This window comes from Dendropsophus ebraccatus, chromosome 1 (genome assembly GCF_027789765.1).
Source record: "Dendropsophus ebraccatus isolate aDenEbr1 chromosome 1, aDenEbr1.pat, whole genome shotgun sequence".
Lineage (NCBI taxonomy): Eukaryota > Metazoa > Chordata > Amphibia > Anura > Hylidae > Dendropsophus > Dendropsophus ebraccatus.
Window position 1 is genome coordinate 233,345,719 of NC_091454.1, and position 20,000 is coordinate 233,365,718.

General features: G+C 53.0%; 1 protein-coding gene across 1 annotated transcript in view; it reads right to left on the reverse strand.

The window, feature by feature from the left end:
* Positions 1 to 5,158: 5,158 nt before the first annotated feature.
* NEURL4 (neuralized E3 ubiquitin protein ligase 4) overlaps positions 5,159 to 20,000 on the reverse strand; it is a 92,584-nt gene continuing 77,742 nt past the window's right edge. The window contains exons 20-25 of the mRNA XM_069963500.1: positions 17,347 to 17,487; positions 17,105 to 17,269; positions 5,760 to 5,918; positions 5,484 to 5,663; positions 5,308 to 5,401; positions 5,159 to 5,187 (exon numbers count right to left, since the gene is read on the reverse strand). Coding sequence (XP_069819601.1) covers positions 5,159 to 5,187; positions 5,308 to 5,401; positions 5,484 to 5,663; positions 5,760 to 5,918; positions 17,105 to 17,269; positions 17,347 to 17,487 — 768 coding nt within the window. The remainder of the gene's footprint in view (positions 5,188 to 5,307; positions 5,402 to 5,483; positions 5,664 to 5,759; positions 5,919 to 17,104; positions 17,270 to 17,346; positions 17,488 to 20,000) is intronic.

Genomic DNA, 20,000 nt, shown 5'->3' on the forward strand with positions numbered 1-20,000 from the left:
AGGAGGGGGCGTATAGAGAGAGGAGGGGGCGTATAGAGAGAGGGGGGGCTATGTATAGAGAGGAGGGGGGCGTATAGAGAGAGAGGAGGGGGGCGTATAGAGAGAGAGGAGGGGGGCTATAGAGAGAGAGGAGGGGGGCGTATAGAGAGAGAGAGGGGGGCGTATAGAGAGAGAGGAGGGGGGCGTATAGAGAGAGAGGAGGGGGGCGTATAGAGAGAGAGAGAGGGGGGCGTATAGAGAGAGAGGAGGGGGGCGTATAGAGAGAGAGAGGAAGGGGGCGTATAGAGAGAGGAGGGGGCGTATAGAGAGAGAGGAGGGGGGGCGTATAGAGAGAGAGGAGGGGGGCGTATAGAGAGAGAGGAGGGGGGCGTATAGAGAGAGAGAGAGGGGGCGTATAGAGAGGAGGGGAGTATAGAGAGAGGAGGGGGGCGTAAGAGAAAGAGAGAGGAGGTGGGGTCTAGAGAGAGGAGGGGGCGTATAGAGAGGAGGGGGCGTTATAGAGAGGAGGGGGCGTATAGAGAGAGGAGGGGGCGTAAGAGAGAGGAGGGGGCGTATAGAGAGAGGAGAGGGGGCGTATAGAGAGAGAGAGAGAGAGGAGGGGGAGTATAGAGAGAGAGAGGAGGGGGGCGTATAGAGAGAGAGGAGGGGGGGCGTATAGAGAGAGAGGAGGGGGGCGTATAGAGAGAGGAGGGGGCGTATAGAGAGAGAGAGGAGGGGGGCGTATAGAGAGAGAGGAGGGGGGGGCGTATAGAGAGAGAGAGGAGGGGGGCGTAGAGAGCGAGAGCGTTAGGAGAGAGAAGAGGGGGGGTATATAGAGAGAGAGAGGAGGGGGGCGTATAGAGAGAGAGGAGGGGGGGCGTATAGAGAGAGAGGAGGGGGGCGTATAGAGAGAGGGAGGGGGGCGTATAGAGAGAGGAGGGGGGCGTATAGAGAGGAGGGGGCCGTTATAGAGAGAGGAGGGGGCGTATAGAGAGAGAGAGGGGGGCGTATAGAGAGAGGAGGGGGGCGTATAGAGAGAGGGGGGGGCGTATAGAGAGGAGGGGGCGTATAGAGAGAGGAGGGGGCGTATAGAGAGAGGAGGGGGCGTATAGAGAGAGGAGGGGGGCGTAAAGAGAGAGAGAGGAGGGGGCGTATAGAGAGAGAGAGGAGGGGGCGTATAGAGAGAGGAGGGGGGCGTATAGAGAAAGAGAGGAGGGGGGCGTATAGAGAGGAGGGGGCGTATAGAGAGAGGAGGGGGGCGTATAGAGAGAGGAGGGGGCGTATAGAGAGAGGAGGGGGCGTATAGAGAGAGGAGGGGGGCGTAAAGAGAGAGAGAGGAGGGGGCGTATAGAGAGAGAGGAGGGGGGCGTATAGAGAGAGAGGAGGGGGGCATATAGAGAGAGAGAGAGAGGGGGGCGTATAGAGAGAGAGAGGAGGGGGGCGTATAGAGAGAGAGGAGGGGGGCATATAGAGAGAGAGAAGAGGGGGGCGTATAGAGAGAGAGAGAGAGAGGAGGGGGCGTATAGAGAGAGAGGAGGGGGCGTATAGAGAGAGGAGGGGGCGTATAGAGAGGAGGGGGGCGTATAGAGAGAGAGGAGGGGGGCGTATAGAGAGAGAGGAGGGGGGCGTATAGAGAGAGAGGAGGGGGCGTATAGAGAGAGGAGGGGGGCGTATAGAGAGAGGAGGGGGGCGTATAGAGAGAGGAGGGGGGCGTATAGAGAGAGGAGGGGGGCGTATATAGAGAGAGGAGGGGGGCGTATAGAGAGAGGAGGGGGGGCGTATAGAGAGAGGAGGGGGGCGTATAGAGAGAGGAGGGGGGCGTATAGAGAGAGGAGAGGGGCGTATAGAGAGAGGAGAGGGGAGTATAGAGAGAGGAGGGGGGGCGTATAGAGAGAGGAGGGGGGCGTATAGAGAGAGGAGGGGGGCGTATAGAGAGAGGAGGGGGCGTATAGAGAGAGGAGGGGGCGTATAGAGAGAGGAGGGGACGTATAGAGAGGAGGGGGGCGTATAGAGAGGAGGGGGGCGTATAGAGAGAGGAGGGGACGTAGAGAGAGGAGGGGACGTATAGAGAGGAGGGGGCGTATAGAGAGAGGAGGGGACGTATAGAGAGGAGGGGGGCGTATAGAGAGAGGAGGGGACGTATAGAGAGGAGGAGGCGTATAGAGAGAGGAGGGGGGCGTATAGAGAGAGGAGGGGGGCGCAGAGAGAGAGGAGGGGGCGTATAGAGAGAGAGAGAGGAGGGGGGCGTATAGAGAGAGAGGAGAGGGGCGTATAGAGAGAGAGAGGAAGGGGCGTATAGAGAGAGAGGAGGGGGCGTATAGAGAGAGGAAGGGGCATATAGAGAAAAAGAGGAAGGGGCGTATAGAGAGAGGAGGGGGGCGTATAGAGAGAGGAGGGGGGCGTATAGAGAGAGAGAAGGGGGGCGTATAGAGAGAGAGGAGGGGGGCGTATAGAGAGAGAGGAGGGGGGGTATACGAGAGAGAGGAGGGGGGGTATACGAGAGAGAGGAGGGGGGGTATACAGAGAGAGGAGGGGAGCGTATAGAGAGAGGAGGGGGACGTATAGAGAGAGAGGAGGGGGCGTATAGAGAGAGGGGCGTATAGAGAGAGAGGAGGGGCGTATAGAGAGAGAGGAGTGGGAGTATAGAGAGAGAGGAGGGGGGCGTATAGAGAGAGAAGGGGGCGTATAGAGAGAGAGGAGGGGGGCGTATAGAGAGAGAAGGGGGCGTATAGAGAGAGAGGAGGGGGGCGTATAGAGAAAGAAGGGGGCGTATAGAGAGAGAGGAGGGGGGCGTATAGAGAGAGAGGAGGGGGGCGTATAGAAAGAGAGGAGGGGGCGTATAGAGAGAGAGGAGGGGGCGTATAGAGAGAGGAGGGGGCGTATAGAGAGAGTAAGGGGCGTATAGAGAGAGTAAGGGGGCATATAGAGAGAGGAGGGGGCGTATAGAGAGAGAGGAGGGGGGCGTATAGAGAGAGGAGGGGGCGTATAGAGAGAGAGGAGGGGGGCGTATAGAGAGAGAGGAGGGGGGCGTATAGAGAGAGGAGGGGGGCATATAGAGAGAGAGGAGGGGGGCGTATAGAGAGAGAGGAGGGGGCGTATAGAGAGAGGAGGGGGGCATATAGAGAGAGGAGGGGCGTATAGAGAGAGGAGGGGGGCGTATAGAGAGAGAGGAGGGGGGCGTATAGAGAGAGGAGGTGGGCGTATAGAGAGAGAGAAGGAGGGTGTAGAGAGAGAGAGGAGGGGGGCGTATAAAGAGAGAGGAGGGGGGCGTATAGAGAGAGGAGGGGGGCGTATAGAGAGAGAGAGGAGTGGGGCGTATAGAGAGAGAGGAGGGGGCGTATAGAGAGAGAGGAGGGGGGCGTATAAAGAGAGAGGAGGGGGGCGTATAGAGAGAGGAGGGGGGCGTATAGAGAGAGAGGAGGGGGGCGTATAAAGAGAGAGGAGGGGGGCGTATAGAGAGAGGAGGGGGGCGTATAGAGAGAGAGAGGAGTGGGGCGTATAGAGAGAGAGGAGGGGGCGTATAGAGAGAGAGGAGGGGGCGTATAGAGAGAGAGGAGGGGGCGTATAGAGAGAGGAGGGGGGCGTATAGAGAGAGGAGGGGGCGTATAGAGAGAGGAGGGGGCGTATAGAGAGAGGAGGGGGCGTATAGAGAGAGTAAGGGGCGTATAGAGAGAGAGGAGGGGGCGTATAGAGAGAGGAGGGGGGCGTATAGAGAGAGGAGGGGGCGTATAGAGAGAGGAGGGGGGCGTATAGAGAGGAGGGGGCGTATAGAGAGAGGAGGGGGGCGTATAGAGAGGAGGGGGGCGTATAGAGAGAGAGAAGGGGGGCGTATAGAGAGGAGGGGGGCGTATAGAGAGAGAGAAGGAGGGTGTAGAGAGAGAGAGAGGAGGGTGTAGAGAGAGAGAGAGGAGGGGGGCATATAGAGAGAGAGGAGGGGGGCGTATAGAGAGAGAGGAGGGTGTAGAGAGAGAGAGAGGAGGGGGGCGTATAGAGAGAGAGGAGGGGGGCGTAGAGAGAGAGAGGAGGGGGGCGTAGAGAGAGAGAGGAGGGGGGCGTATAGAGAGAGAGGAGGGGGGCGTATAGAGAGAGAGGAGGGTGTAGAGAGAGAGAGAGGAGGGGGGCGTATAGAGAGAGAGGAGGGGGGCGTAGAGAGAGAGAGGAGGGGGGCGTATAGAGAGAGGAGGGGGGCGTATAGAGAGAGAGGGGGGCGTATAGAGAGAGAGGAGGGGGCGTATAGAGAGAGGAGAGATGTATAAAGAGAGGAGGGGGCGTATAGAGAGGGGGACGTATAGAGAGGGGGGCATATAGAGAGAGAGAGGAGGGGCGTATAGAGAGGAGGGGGGCGTATAGAGAGAGAGAGAGGAGGGGCGTATAGAGAGAGAGGAGGGGGAGTATAGAGAGAGGAGGGGGCGTATAGAGAGAGAGGAGGGGGGCGTATTGAGAGAGGAGGGGGCGTATAGAGAGAGAGGAGTGGGGCGTATAGAGAGAGGAGGAGGAGTATAGAGAGAGAGGAGTGGGGCGTCTAGAGAGAGGAGGGGGCGTATAGAGAGAGGAGGTGGCGTATAGAGAGAGGAGGGGGCGTATAGAGAGAGAGGAGGGGGCGTATAGAGAGAGGAGGGATGTATAAAGAGAGAGAGGGGGGCGTATAGAGAGAGAGGAGGGGGCGTATAGAGAGAGAGGAGGGGGCGTATAGAGAGGGGGACGTATAGAGAGGGGGGCATATAGAGAGAGAGAGGAGGGGCGTATAGAGAGAGGAGGGGGGCGTATAGAGAGGGGGGCGTATAGAGAGAGAGGAGGGGGAGTATAGAGAGAGAGAGAGAGAGGAGGGGGGCGTATAGAGAGAGAGGAGTGGGGCGTATAGAGAGAGGAGTGGGGCGTATAGAGAGAGGAGGGGGGCGTATAGAGAGAGAGGAGGGGGCGTATAGAGAGAGGAGGGGGCATATAGAGAGAGAGAGGAGGGGGCATATAGAGAGAGAGAGAGGAGGGGGCATATAGAGAGAGAGAGAGGAGGGGGCATATAGAGAGAGGAGGGGGGCGTATAGAGAGAGAGGAGGGGGGCGTATAGAGAGAGAGGAGGGGGGCGTATAGAGAGAGAGAGAGGAGGGGGCATATAGAGAGAGGAGGGGGCGTATAGAGAGAGGAGGGGGCGTATAGAGAGAGGAGGGGGCGTAGAGAGCACCTATAACTCTCGGCACCCAGAGAACTCTTCTAGAGCGGAGAGGAGTGGAATAAGAATGGTGAAGTAAATTCTGCACTTGGATAGAGTCTGTGGTGATACGCCCCCTGGCTGCTGTAACGTATAGTGCCAGTCACATACCCCACACTTACCATCCACCATATCTGCCTTCTCTCTCTCTCCAGGAATATGCCCCTCATGAGCGCTCGACTCTGCCCCCTGGACCTCTCCAGTCACTATAGAAACCTAAAGAGGGAAGATGAGAGGTGTTGTACTTCATCGACTGGACAGTGTGACCACCGATGCCCTGTCACTAAGAGCCACTGACCTGCTCACACTGACCGTACAGGTCGACCACCACGTAACACGGCTCAGGCAGGTCCTGGGCCCCTACCCCCTGATCTAGGCCATTAATGTATAAGTGGAGGCCGCCCGAGGAATCCAACAGGAGGCCGACACACGTCCCCTCAGGACACAAGTCCAGATTGGGTCCATAACCTTCACGGATCTAGAAGAGCAAGAAGACAGATGTAATATGTATGTGGGTCACGTGACATCAGTTGTACAAAACGGAGGTCACTAGATATAAAATATATATGGCTACCTTGGCCCCATTGTAAAGAACAGCGCTGCGCTGGAAAATCCAAGCACTCTTCTTTATGGTTGCTGCTGTTGCCGGGAAATTAAGCCTCTCGGGTGAAACGCCAATAACTCCGATGGAAAGAGAAGACGTCCAGCGTGGGGAGAGCTGGTCTATCCGAACCTGGGGACGACACGTAATGCTGTGATTAGAGGGGTTAGGAGGTGATCGGGCTGGGCATACACAGGACCAGACATGGCTTCACGTGAAGCTCCATATTAAAAGTGTCCACCATCACCAGGAGGCACTGGACTGGTCATAAGTGCATGTGAAGGTTCATGACCGGAGTGTCCTCCAGCACCAGGAGAACTAGGAGGCACTGCATCGCACATGAGTGCACATGAAGGTCCATGCCCGGAGTGTCCTCCATCACCAGGAGAACTAGGAGGCACTGCATCGCACATGAGTGCACATGAAGGTCCATGTCCGGAGTGTCCTCCATCACCAGGAGAACTAGGAGGCACTGCACCGGACATGAGTGCACATGAAGGTCCATGCCCGGAGTGTCCTCCAGCACCAGGAGAACTAGGAGGCACTGCACCGGACATGAGTGCACATGAAGGTCCATGCCCGGAGTGTCCTCCATCACCAGGAGAACTAGGAGGCACTGCACCGGACATGAGTGCACATGAAGGTCCATGCCCGGAGTGTCCTCCATCACCAGGAGAACTAGGAGGCACTGCACCGGACATGAGTGCACATGAAGGTCCATGCCCGGAGTGTCCTCCATCACCAGGAGAACTAGGAGGCACTGCACCGGACATGAGTGCACATGAAGGTCCATGCCCGGAGTGTCCTCCAGCACCAGGAGAACTAGGAGGCACTGCACCGGACATGACAATTCATGAAGGTCTATGCCCGGAGTGTCCTCCAGCACCAGGAGAACTAGGAGGCACTGCACCGGACAAGAGTGCACATGAAGGTCCATGCCGGGAGTGTCCTCCAGCACCAGGAGAACTAGGAGGCACTGCACCGGACATGACAATTCATGAAGGTCTATGCCCGGAGTGTCCTCCATCACCAGGAGGCACAGGACCAGACATGACAGTTCATGAAGGTCCTACACCAAGGTGTCCTATATCACAAGGGTGTCTTATATTGCCAGGAGTAGAGAGAAGCAAAACAGCCTCATTTGGGATTCAAATGTTGATCAGTTTAGCTAAACAAAAGATGCTTCGCGAATCCCTAGCCAGGAAAACTAAGAGACCCAGACCCAGACATGACTGCACATGAGGGTCCATCACTAGAATATCCTCCATTACCAGGAGAATTAGGAGGCAGAGGAGCAGACATGACAGCACATGAAGGTCTATGCCCAGTGTCCTCCATCACTAGGAGGCAGAGGAGCAGACATGACAGCACATGAAGGTCTATGCCCAGTGTCCTCCATCACTAGGAGACAGAGGAGCAGACATGACAGCACATGAAGGTCTATGCCCAGTGTCCTCCATCACTAGGAGGCAGAGGAGCAGACATGACAGCACATGAAGGTCTATGCCCAGTGTCCTCCATCACTAGGAGGCAGAGGAGCAGACATGACAGCACATGAAGGTCTATGCCCAGTGTCCTCCATCACTAGGAGGCAGAGGAGCAGACATGACAGCACATGAAGGTCTATGCCCAGTGTCCTCCATCACTAGGAGACAGAGGAGCAGACATGACAGCACATGAAGGTCTATGCCCAGTGTCCTCCATCACCAGAACTAGGAGGCAGAGGAGCAGACATGACTACACATGAAGGTCTATGCCCAGTGTCCTCCATCTCCATCACTAGGAGGCAGAGGAGCAGACATGACTACACATGAAGGTCTATGCCCAGTGTCATCTCCATCACCAGAACTAGGAGACACAGGACCAGACATGACTACACATGAAGGTCTATGCCCAATGTCATCTCCATCACCAGAACTAGGAGGCGCAGGAGCAGACATGACTACACATGAAGGTCTATGCCCAGTGTCATCTCCATCACCAGAACTAGGAGGCACAGGACCAGACATGACTACACATGAAGGTCTATGGCCAGTGTCATCTCCATCACTAGGAGACACAGGACCAGACATGACTACACATGAATGTCTATGCCCAGTGTCCTCCATCACCAGAACTAGGAGGCACAGGAGCAGACATGACTACACATGAAGGTCTGTGCCCAGTGTCATCTCCATCACCAGAACTAGGAGACACAGGAGCAGACATGACAGCACATGAAGGTCTATGGCCAGTGTCATCTCCATCACTAGGAGACACAGGACCAGACATGACTACACATGAAGGTCTATGCCCAGTGTCATCTCCATCACTAGGAGGCACAGGACCAGAAATGACAGCACATGAAGGTCTATGCCCAGTGTCATCTCCATCACTAGGAGGCAGAGGAGCAGACATGACTACACATGAAGGTCTATGCCCAGTGTCATCTCCATCACTAGGAGGCCCAGGACCAGACATGACTACACATGAAGGTCTATGCCCAGTGTCATCTCTATCACTAGGAGGCAGAGGAGCAGACATGACTACACATGAAGGTCTATGCCCAGTGTCCTCCATCACCAGAACTAGAAGGCAGAGGACCAGACATGACTACACATGAAGGTCTATGCCCAGTGTCCTCCATCACCAGAACTAGGAGGCACAGGACCAGACATGACTACACATGAAGGTCTATGCCCTGTGTCATCTCCATCACTAGGAGGCAGAGGAGCAGACATGACAGCACATGAAGGTCTGTGCCCAGTGTCCTCCATCACTAGGAGACACAGGAGCAGACATGACTACACATGAAGGTCTATGCCCAGTGTCATCTCCATCACTAGGGGGCAGAGGAGCAGACATGACTACACATGAAGGTCTATGCCCAGTGTCCTCCATCACCAGAACTAGGAGGCACAGGAGCAGACATGACTACACATGAAGGTCTGTGCCCAGTGTCATCTCCATCACCAGAACTAGGAGACACAGGAGCAGACATGACAGCACATGAAGGTCTATGGCCAGTGTCATCTCCATCACTAGGAGACACAGGACCAGACATGACTACACATGAAGGTCTATGCCCAGTGTCATCTCCATCACTAGGAGGCACAGGACCAGAAATGACAGCACATGAAGGTCTATGCCCAGTGTCATCTCCATCACTAGGAGGCAGAGGAGCAGACATGACTACACATGAAGGTCTATGCCCAGTGTCATCTCCATCACTAGGAGGCCCAGGACCAGACATGACTACACATGAAGGTCTATGCCCAGTGTCATCTCTATCACTAGGAGGCAGAGGAGCAGACATGACTACACATGAAGGTCTATGCCCAGTGTCCTCCATCACCAGAACTAGAAGGCAGAGGACCAGACATGACTACACATGAAGGTCTATGCCCAGTGTCCTCCATCACCAGAACTAGGAGGCACAGGACCAGACATGACTACACATGAAGGTCTATGCCCTGTGTCATCTCCATCACTAGGAGGCAGAGGAGCAGACATGACAGCACATGAAGGTCTGTGCCCAGTGTCCTCCATCACTAGGAGACACAGGAGCAGACATGACTACACATGAAGGTCTATGCCCAGTGTCATCTCCATCACTAGGGGGCAGAGGAGCAGACATGACAGCACATGAAGGTCTGTGCCCAGTGTCCTCCATCACTAGGAGACACAGGAGCAGACATGACAGCACATGAAGGTCTATGCCCAGTGTCCTCCATCTCCATCACTAGGAGGCAGAGGAGCAGACATGACTACACATGAAGGTCTATGCCCAGTGTCCTCCATCACCAGAACTAGAAGGCAGAGGAGCAGACATGACTACACATGAAGGTCTATGCCCAGTGTCCTCCATCACCAGAACTAGGAGGCACAGGACCAGACATGACTACACATGAAGGTCTATGCCCAGTGTCCTCCATCACCAGAACTAGGAGGCAGAGGAGCAGACATGACTACACATGAAGGTCTATGCCCTGTGTCATCTCCATCACTAGGAGGCAGAGGAGCAGACATGACAGCACATGAAGGTCTATGCCCAGTGTCCTCCATCACTAGGAGACACAGGAGCAGACATGACTACACATGAAGGTCTATGCCCAGTGTCATCTCCATCACTAGGAGACACAGGAGCAGACATGACTACACATGAAGGTCTATGCCCAGTGTCCTCCATCACTAGGAGGCACAGGACCAGACATGACAGCACATGAAGGTCTATGCCCAGTGTCCTCCATCACTAGGAGGCAGAGGAGCAGACATGACAGCACATGAAGGTCTATGCCCAATGTCATCTCCGTCACTAGGAGGCAGAGGAGCAGACATGACAGCACATGAAGGTCTATGCCCAGTGTCAGCTCCATCACTAGGAGGCATAGGACCAGACATGACTACACATGAAGGTCTATGCCCAGTGTCATCTCCATCACCAGAACTAGGAGGCGCAGGACCAGACATGACTACACATGAAGGTCTATGCCCTGTGTCATCTCCATCACTAGGAGGCAGAGGAGCAGACATGACTACACATGAAGGTCTATGCCCTGTGTCCTCCATCACCAGAACTAGGAGGCAGAGGAGCAGACATGACTAGACATGAAGGTCTATGCCCAGTGTCCTCCATCACCAGAACTAGGAGGCAGAGGAGCAGACATGACTACACATGAAGGTCTATGGCCAGTGTCATCTCCATCACTAGGGGGCAGAGGAGCAGACATGACTACACATGAAGGTCTATGCCCTGTGTCCTCCATCACCAGAACTAGGAGGCAGAGGAGCAGACATGACTAGACATGAAGGTCTATGCCCTGTGTCCTCCATCACCAGAACTAGGAGGCACAGGAGCAGACATGACAGCACATGAAGGTCTATGCCCAGTGTCCTCCATCACTAGGAGGCAGAGGAGCAGACATGACTACACATGAAGGTCTATGCCCAGTGTCCTCCATCACTAGTAGGCAGAGGAGCAGACATGACTACACATGAAGGTCTATGCCCAGTGTCATCTCCATCACCAGAACTAGGAGGCGCAGGACCAGACATGACTACACATGAAGGTCTATGCCCAGTGTCCTCCATCACTAGGAGGCAGAGGACCAGACATGACTACACATGAAGGTCTATGCCCTGTGTCATCTCCATCACTAGGAGGCAGAGGTGCAGACATGAAAGCACATGAAGGTCTATGCCCAGTGTCCTCCATCTCCATCACTAGGAGGCAGAGGAGCAGACATGACTACACATGAAGGTCTATGCCCAGTGTCATCTCCATCACCAGAACTAGGAGACACAGGACCAGACATGACAGCACATGAAGGTCTATGCCCAGTGTCCTCCATCTCCATCACTAGGAGGCAGAAGATCAGACATGACTACACATGAAGGTCTATGCCCAGTGTCATCTCCATCACTAGGAGGCAGAGGAGCAGACATGACTACACATGAAGGTCTATGCCCAGTGTCCTCCATCACCAGAACTAGGAGGCAGAGGAGCAGACATGACTAGACATGAAGGTCTATGCCCTGTGTCCTCCATCACCAGAACTAGGAGGCACAGGAGCAGACATGACAGCACATGAAGGTCTATGCCCAGTGTCCTCCATCACTAGGAGGCAGAGGAGCAGACATGACTACACATGAAGGTCTATGCCCAGTGTCCTCCATCACTAGTAGGCAGAGGAGCAGACATGACTACACATGAAGGTCTATGCCCAGTGTCATCTCCATCACTAGGAGGCAGAGGAGCAGACATGACTACACATGAAGGTCTATGCCCAGTGTCCTCCATCACCAGAACTAGGAGGCAGAGGAGCAGACATGACTACACATGAAGGTCTATGCCCAGTGTCATCTCCATCACCAGAACTAGGAGGCAGAGGAGCAGACATGACTACACATGAAGGTCTATGCCCAGTGTCATCTCCATCACTAGGAGGCAGAGGAGCAGACATGACTACACATGAAGGTCTATGCCCAGTGTCATCTCCATCACTAGGAGGCAGAGGAGCAGACATGACTACACATGAAGGTCTATGCCCAGTGTCATCTCCATCACCAGAACTAGGAGGCACAGGAGCAGAAATGACTACACATGAAGGTCTATGCCCTGTGTCCTCCATCACCAGAACTAGGAGGCACAGGAGCAGACATGACAGCACATGAAGGTCTATGCCCAGTGTCCTCCATCACTAGGGGGCAGAGGAGCAGACATGACTACACATGAAGGTCTATGCCCAGTGTCATCTCCATCACTAGGAGGCAGAGGAGCAGACATGACTACACATGAAGGTCTATGCCCAGTGTCCTCCATCACTAGGAGGCAGAGGAGCAGACTAGGGATGCACGATGCACCGAAATATCGATACTACTATCGATATTTCGGGCCAAAAAACGATTCGGTACCAGGATTTCCTGGTATCGATACTTTATATTAAGCTGCCTAATAACGCAGCTTAATATAAAGTATAGAGCAGTGAACATGGCCGGCGGCTAGCAGAGCGCCGGCCATGTTCTCTGTGTGCTGCCCTCTGCCCCCTGGCGTCACTTCCTCCTCCTCCGCCCGCCCCTTCCTCCGCTCACTGCAGTGAGAAGTTATAGCCGGCACACAGCGATCGCATGTGCCGGCTATATAACTGTGCAGATGCCGCTGTCACAACTGACAGCGGCCTCTGACCCATCCTGAGCCTCTCCAGAAGCAGTGGGGGTCGGCTACTATGTGTAACAGACCCCCGCTGCTAATGACCTGCAGCCTGTCACACCTCAGCCTCCTGTCCCCCTGTCATGCAGCCGTCCATCTGCGGCGCTGTTCCTATGCATATTCATGTGTGCACACTCTCGGTGGCTGCGCTTCCTGACCGGCCTGAGTGTGCACACATGAATATGCACGGAGGAACGGAGGTCCGACAGCTGGGGGCTTCCCGGAGCTGAGGGGAGGGGGGATTTGTAAAGGGAGCTAATTTAAGGTGGAACAGACCGCCTGAATCTTGGCCAGCAGCAAAGGTTAATCTTCCTGCTGGCCGAGGTTCAGGCTGTCTGTTCCACCTTAAACTCCCTTTACAAATCCCCCCTCCCCTCTGCTTTGACAAGCCTCTGGTGCCCTCTGGTGTGCCCCCCCCCCCCCCCCCCACATCCCTGCCCTCTGGTGTGCCCCCCCCCCCCCCACATCCCTGCCCTCTGGTGTGCCCCCCCCCCCCACATCCCTGCCCTCTGGTGTGCCCCCCCCCCCCCCCACATCCCTGCCCTCTGGTGTGCCCCCCCCCCCACATCCCTGCCCTCTGGTGTGCCCCCCCCCATCCCTGCCCTCTCGTGTGCCCCCCCCCCCCCACATCCCTGCCCTCTGGTGTGCCCCCCCCCCCACATCCCTGCCCTCTGGTGTGCCCCCCACATCCCTGCCCTCTGGTGTGCCCCCCCCCCCCCACATCCCTGCCCTCTGGTGTGCCCCCCCCCCCCACATCCCTGCCCTCTGGTGTGCCCCCCCCCCCCACATCCCTGCCCTCTAGTGTGCCCCCCCCCACATCCCTGCCCTCTGGTGTGCCCCCCACATCCCTGCCCTCTGGTGTGCCCCCCCCCCCCCCACATCCCTGCCCTCTGGTGTGCCCCCCACATCCCTGCCCTCTGGTGTGCCCCCCCCCCCCCACATCCCTGCCCTCTAGTGTGCCCCCCCCCACATCCCTGCCCTCTGGTGTGCCCCCCCCCCCCCACATCCCTGCCCTCTGGTGTGCCCCCCCCCACATCCCTGCCCTCTGGTGTGCCCCCCCCCCCCACATCCCTGCCCTCTAGTGTGCCCCCCCCCACATCCCTGCCCTCTCGTGTGCCCCTAACATTCCTGCCCTTAAACCCCTGCCCTCTGACAGGAACTGACCTGCCAGGCAGAGTAACCCTCTCTTGTCTGTCCAGACCTGGCAGCCTTCACCAGCTCCCTGCAGTGTGGGGGTTGTAGTCTGTACTCAGTGGCGGATTAAATGTACCCTGGGCCCTGGGCTGTTCACCCAACCTGGATCCCCCCCGTCAATCTGCCCACTACTGCCCCCCCCCCCCCCCCATGCTGTCCCCAATAAACACAATGTTTGGTCCCTTGCTGCACAGAGGATGTCAGGAGAGGAGGGGGGCTGATCTTATAGGGGAGGTCACAGCAGCACAGAGGATGTCAGGAGAGGAAGGAGTGTGCTGATCTTATAGGGGAGGTCACAGCAGCACAGAGGATGTCAGGAGAGGCGGGGGCTGATCTTATAGGGGAGGTCACAGCAGCACAGAGGATGTCAGGAGAGGAAGGAGTGTGCTGATCTTATAGGGGAGGTCACAGCAGCACAGAGGATGTCAGGAGAGGCGGGGGCTGATCTTATAGGGGAGGTCACAGCAGCACAGAGGATGTCAGGAGAGGAGGGGGGCTGATCTTATAGGGGAGGTCACAGCAGCACAGAGGATGTCAGGAGAGGAGGGGGCTGATCTTATAGGGGAGGTCACAGCAGCACAGAGGATGTCAGGAGAGGAGGGGGCTGATCTTATAGGGGAGGTCACAGCAGCACAGAGGATGTCAGGAGAGGAGGGGGCTGATCTTATAGGGGAGGTCACAGCGTCACAGCAGCACAGAGAATGTCAGGAGAGGAGGGGGCTGATCTTATAGGGAGGTCACAACAGCACAGAGGATGTCAAGAGAGGAGGGAGCTGATCTTATAGGAGAGGTCACAGCAGCACAAAGAATGTCAGGAGATGAGGGTGCTGATCTTATAGGGGAGGTCACAGCAGCACAGAGGATGTCAGGAGAGGAGTGTGCTGATCGATAGGGGAGGTCACAGCAACACAGAGGATGTCAGGAGAGGAGGGGTCTGATCTTATAGGGGAGGTCCCAGCGTCCCAGCAGCACAGAGGATGTCAGGAGAGGAGGGTGGTGATCTATAGGGGAGGTCACAGCAGCACAGAGGATGTCAGGAGAGGAAGGAGTGTGCTGATCTTATGAGAGGTCACAGCAGCACAGAGGATGTCAGGAAAGGAGTGTGCTGATCTATAGAGGAGGTCACAGCAGCACAGAGGATGTCAGGAGAGGAGTGTGCTGATCTATGGGGAGGTCACAGCAGCACAGAGGATGTCAGGAGAGGAGTGTGCTGATCTATGGGGAGGTCACAGCAGCACAGAGGATGTCAGGAGAGGAGGGTGCTGATCTATGGGGAGGTCACAGCAGCACAGAGGATGTCAGGAGAGGAGTGTGCTGATCTATGGGGAGGTCACAGCAGCACAGAGGATGTCAGGAGAGGAGTGTGCTGATCTATAGGGGACGTCACAACAGCACAGAGGATGTCAGGAAAGGAGTGTGCTGATCTATAGAGGAGGTCACAGCAGCACAGAGGATGTCAGGAGAGGAGGGGGCTGATCTTATAGGGGAGGACACAGCAGCACAGAGGATGTCAGGAGAGGAGGGTGCTGATCTATAGGGGACGTCACAACAGCACAGAGGATGTCAGGAAAGGAGTGTGCTGATCGATAGAGGAGGTCACAGCAGCACAGAGGATGTCAGGAGAGGAGGGGTCTGATCTTATAGGGGAGGTCCCAGCGTCCCAGCAGCACAGAGGATGTCAGGAGAGGAGGGTGGTGATCTATAGGGGAGGTCACAGCAGCACAGAGGATGTCAGGAGAGGAAGGAGTGTGCTGATCTTATGAGAGGTCACAGCAGCACAGAGGATGTCAGGAAAGGAGTGTGCTGATCTATAGAGGAGGTCACAGCAGCACAGAGGATGTCAGGAGAGGAGTGTGCTGATCTATAGGGGACGTCACAACAGCACAGAGGATGTCAGGAGAGGAGGGTGCTGATCTTATAAGGGGGGGGTTGTATTTTTTTTCGAGGTATCGAACTGGTATTGAGTATCGAACTAAAAAATCAAGTATTGGTATCGAACTCAAAATTCTGGTATCGTGACATCACTAGAGCAGACATGACTACACATGAAGGTCTATGCCCAGTGTCCTCCATCTCCATCACTAGGAGGCAGAGGACCAGACATGACTACACATGAAGGTCTATGCCCAGTGTCCTCCATCTCCATCACTAGGAGGCAGAGGTGCAGACATGAAAGCACATGAAGGTCTATGCCTAGTGTCCTCCATCTCCATCACTAGGAGACAGAGGAGCAGACATGACTACACATGAAGGTCTATGCCTAGTGTCCTCCATCTCCATCACTAGGAGGCAGAGGAGCAGACATGACTACACATGAAGGTCTATGCCCAGTGTCCTCTCCATCACTAGGAGGCAGAGGAGCAGACATGACTACACATGAAGGTCTATGCCCAGTGTCCTCCATCACCAGAACTAGGAGGCCGAGGAGCAGACATGACTACACATGAAGGTCTATGCCCTGTGTCATCTCCATCACTAGGAGGCAGAGGAGCAGACATGACAGCACATGAAGGTCTATGCCCAGTGTCATCTCCATCACTAGGAGGCAGAGGACCAGACATGACTACACATGAAGGTCTATGCCCAGTGTCATCTCCATCACTAGGAGGCAGAGGAGCAGACATGACAGCACATGAAGGTCTATGCCCAGTGTCCTCTCCATCACTAGGAGGCAGAGGAGCAGACATGACTACACATGAAGGTCTATGCCCAGTGTCCTCCATCTCCATCACTAGGAGGCAGAGGAGCAGACATGACTACACATGAAGGTCTATGCCCAGTGTCCTCTCCATCACTAGGAGGCAGAGGAGCAGACATGACTACACATGAAGGTCTATGCCCAGTGTCCTCCATCACTAGGAGACACAGGAGCAGACATGACAGCACATGAAGGTCTATGCCCAATGTCATCTCCATCACTAGGAGGCAGAGGAGCAGACATGACAGCACATGATGGAGATGACACTGGGCATAGACCTTCACCAGAACTAGGAGACACAGGAGCAGACATGACAGCACATGAAGGTCTATGGCCAGTGTCATCTCCATCACTAGGAGGCAAAGGACCAGACATGACTACACATGAAGGTCTATGGCCAGTGTCATCTCCATCACTAGGGGGCAGAGGAGCAGACATGACTACACATGAAGGTCTATGCCCAGTGTCCTCCATCACCAGAACAAGGAGACACAGGAGCAGACATGACAGCACATGAAGGTCTATGGCCAGTGTCATCTCCATCACTAGGGGGCAGAGGAGCAGACATGACAGCACATGAAGGTCTATGCCCAGTGTCATCTCCATCACCATCACTAGGGGGCACAGGAGCAGACATGACAGCACATGAAGGTCTATGCCCAGTGTCCTCCATCACCATCACTAGGGGGCACAGACCAGGCACATAACAACTGATCCCACCACAGCCAGTTCTGTTACCTGGAAAAGGAAGAGGCGAGGTAAGGGCTGGGACAGCACCACAATGCCCTGGTTATAGCTGCACACACGTGTCGCCATCCTGTTGTCATGTGACAGTTGTATGTTCTTTCCGTGATTACCCATAAAGTGCAAAGAACAAAGCTGGAGAGCCGGCAGAGGGTCGACCTGAAACGAGAGCACCCCAGCATTAGTACCACCCTGTGGGGGGAGGGACAGACGATGGAGGAAGATGGGCGACTTACACTGTGCTCTATATCTTCTTCCTCTTCACTCTCAGAATTGACTGACGGTGGTTTGGTGGCATCGGATTCTTCTAGTACCGATGAGCTGACAACAGACAGAGCCGTGACGGAGCCATGAAGATCCAGAATAGCGTAAACACCCTGAGAGAAGCAAACACATTGCTAGGTGTCCTGGTCCGTGATAGGGAACTATGGGTGATATACTTATATATACACACTCATACAGGAGGATAATATCCCCCCATTCTGTGTAGGTATACAGCAGTGTATTATATACTTATTATCCTCCTGTATGAGTGTGTATATATCTCCCCATTCTGTGTAGGTATACAGCAGTGTATTATATACTTATTATCCTCCTGTATGAGTGTGTATATATCTCCCCATTCTGTGTAGGTATACAGCAGTGTATTATATACTTATTATCCTCCTGTATGAGTGTGTATATATCTCCCCATTCTGTGTAGGTATACAGCAGTGTATTGTATACTTATTATCCCCCTTCTGTAGGAGTGTGTATATATCTCTCCATTCTGTGTAGGTATACAGCAGTGTATTATATACTTATTATCCCCCAGTATGAGTGTGTATATATCCCCATTCTGTGTAGGTATACAGCAGTGTATTATATACTTATTATCCTCCTGTATGAATGTATATATCTCTCCATTCTGTGTAGGTATACAGCAGTGTATTATATACTTATTATCCTCCTCCTGTATGAGTGCATATATATCCCCATTCTGTGTAGGTATACAGCAGTGTATTATATACTTATTATCCTCCTCCTGTATGAGTGTGTATATATCTCCCCATTCTGTGTAGGTATACAGCAGTGTATTATATACTTATTATCCTCCTGTATGAGTGTGTATATATCTCCCCATTCTGTGTAGGTATACAGCAGTGTATTATATACTTATTATCCTCCTGTATGAGTGTGTATATATCTCCCCATTCTGTGTAGGTATACAGCAGTGTATTATATACTTATTATCCTCCTCCTGTATGAGTGCATATATATCCCCATTCTGTGTAGGTATACAGCAGTGTATTATATACTTATTATCCTCCTCCTGTATGAGTGTGTATATATCTCCCCATTCTGTGTAGGTATACAGCAGTGTATTATATACTTATTATCCTCCTGTATGAGTGTGTATATATATCTCCCCATTCTGTGTAGGTATACAGCAGTGTATTATATACTTATTATCCTCCTGTATGAGTGTGTATATATCTCCCCATTCTGTGTAGGTATACAGCAGTGTATTATATACTTATCCTCCTGTATGAGTGTGTATATATCTCTCCATTCTGTGTAGATATACAGCAGTGTATTATATACTTATTATCCTCCTGTATGAGTGTGTATATATCTCCTCATTCTTTGTAGGTATACAGCAGTGTACTATATACTTATTATCCCTCCTGTATGAGTGTGTATATATCTCTCCATTCTGTGTAGGTATACAGCAGTGTATTATATACTTATTATCCTCCTGTATGAGTGTATATATATCTCCCCATTCTGTGTAGGTATACAGCAGTGTATTATATACTTATTATCCTCCTGTATGAGTGTGTATATATCTCCCCATTCTGTGTAGGTATACAGCAGTGTATTATATACTTATTATCCTCCTGTATGAGTGTGTATATATCTCCCCATTCTGTGTAGGTATACAGCAGTGTATTGTATACTTATTATCCCCCTTCTGTAGGAGTGTGTATATATCTCTCCATTCTGTGTAGGTATACAGCAGTGTATTATATACTTATTATCCCCCAGTATGAGTGTGTATATATCCCCATTCTGTGTAGGTATACAGCAGTGTATTATATACTTATTATCCTCCTGTATGAATGTATATATCTCTCCATTCTGTGTAGGTATACAGCAGTGTATTATATACTTATTATCCTCCTCCTGTATGAGTGCATATATATCCCCATTCTGTGTAGGTATACAGCAGTGTATTATATACTTATTATCCTCCTCCTGTATGAGTGTGTATATATCTCCCCATTCTGTGTAGGTATACAGCAGTGTATTATATACTTATTATCCTCCTGTATGAGTGTGTATATATATCTCCCCATTCTGTGTAGGTATACAGCAGTGTATTATATACTTATTATCCTCCTGTATGAGTGTGTATATATCTCCCCATTCTGTGTAGGTATACAGCAGTGTATTATATACTTATCCTCCTGTATGAGTGTGTATATATCTCTCCATTCTGTGTAGATATACAGCAGTGTATTATATACTTATCCTCCTGTATGAGTGTGTATATATCTCTCCATTCTGTGTAGATATACAGCAGTGTATTATATACTTATTATCCTCCTGTATGAGTGTGTATATATCTCCTCATTCTTTGTAGGTATACAGCAGTGTACTATATACTTATTATCCCTCCTGTATGAGTGTGTATATATCTCTCCATTCTGTGTAGGTATACAGCAGTGTATTATATACTTATTATCCTCCTGTATGAGTGTATATATATCTCCCCATTCTGTGTAGGTATACAGCAGTGTATTATATACTTATTATCCTCCTGTATGAGTGTGTATATATCTCTCCATTCTGTGTAGATATACAGCAGTGTATTATATACTTATTATCCTCCTGTATGAGTGTGTAT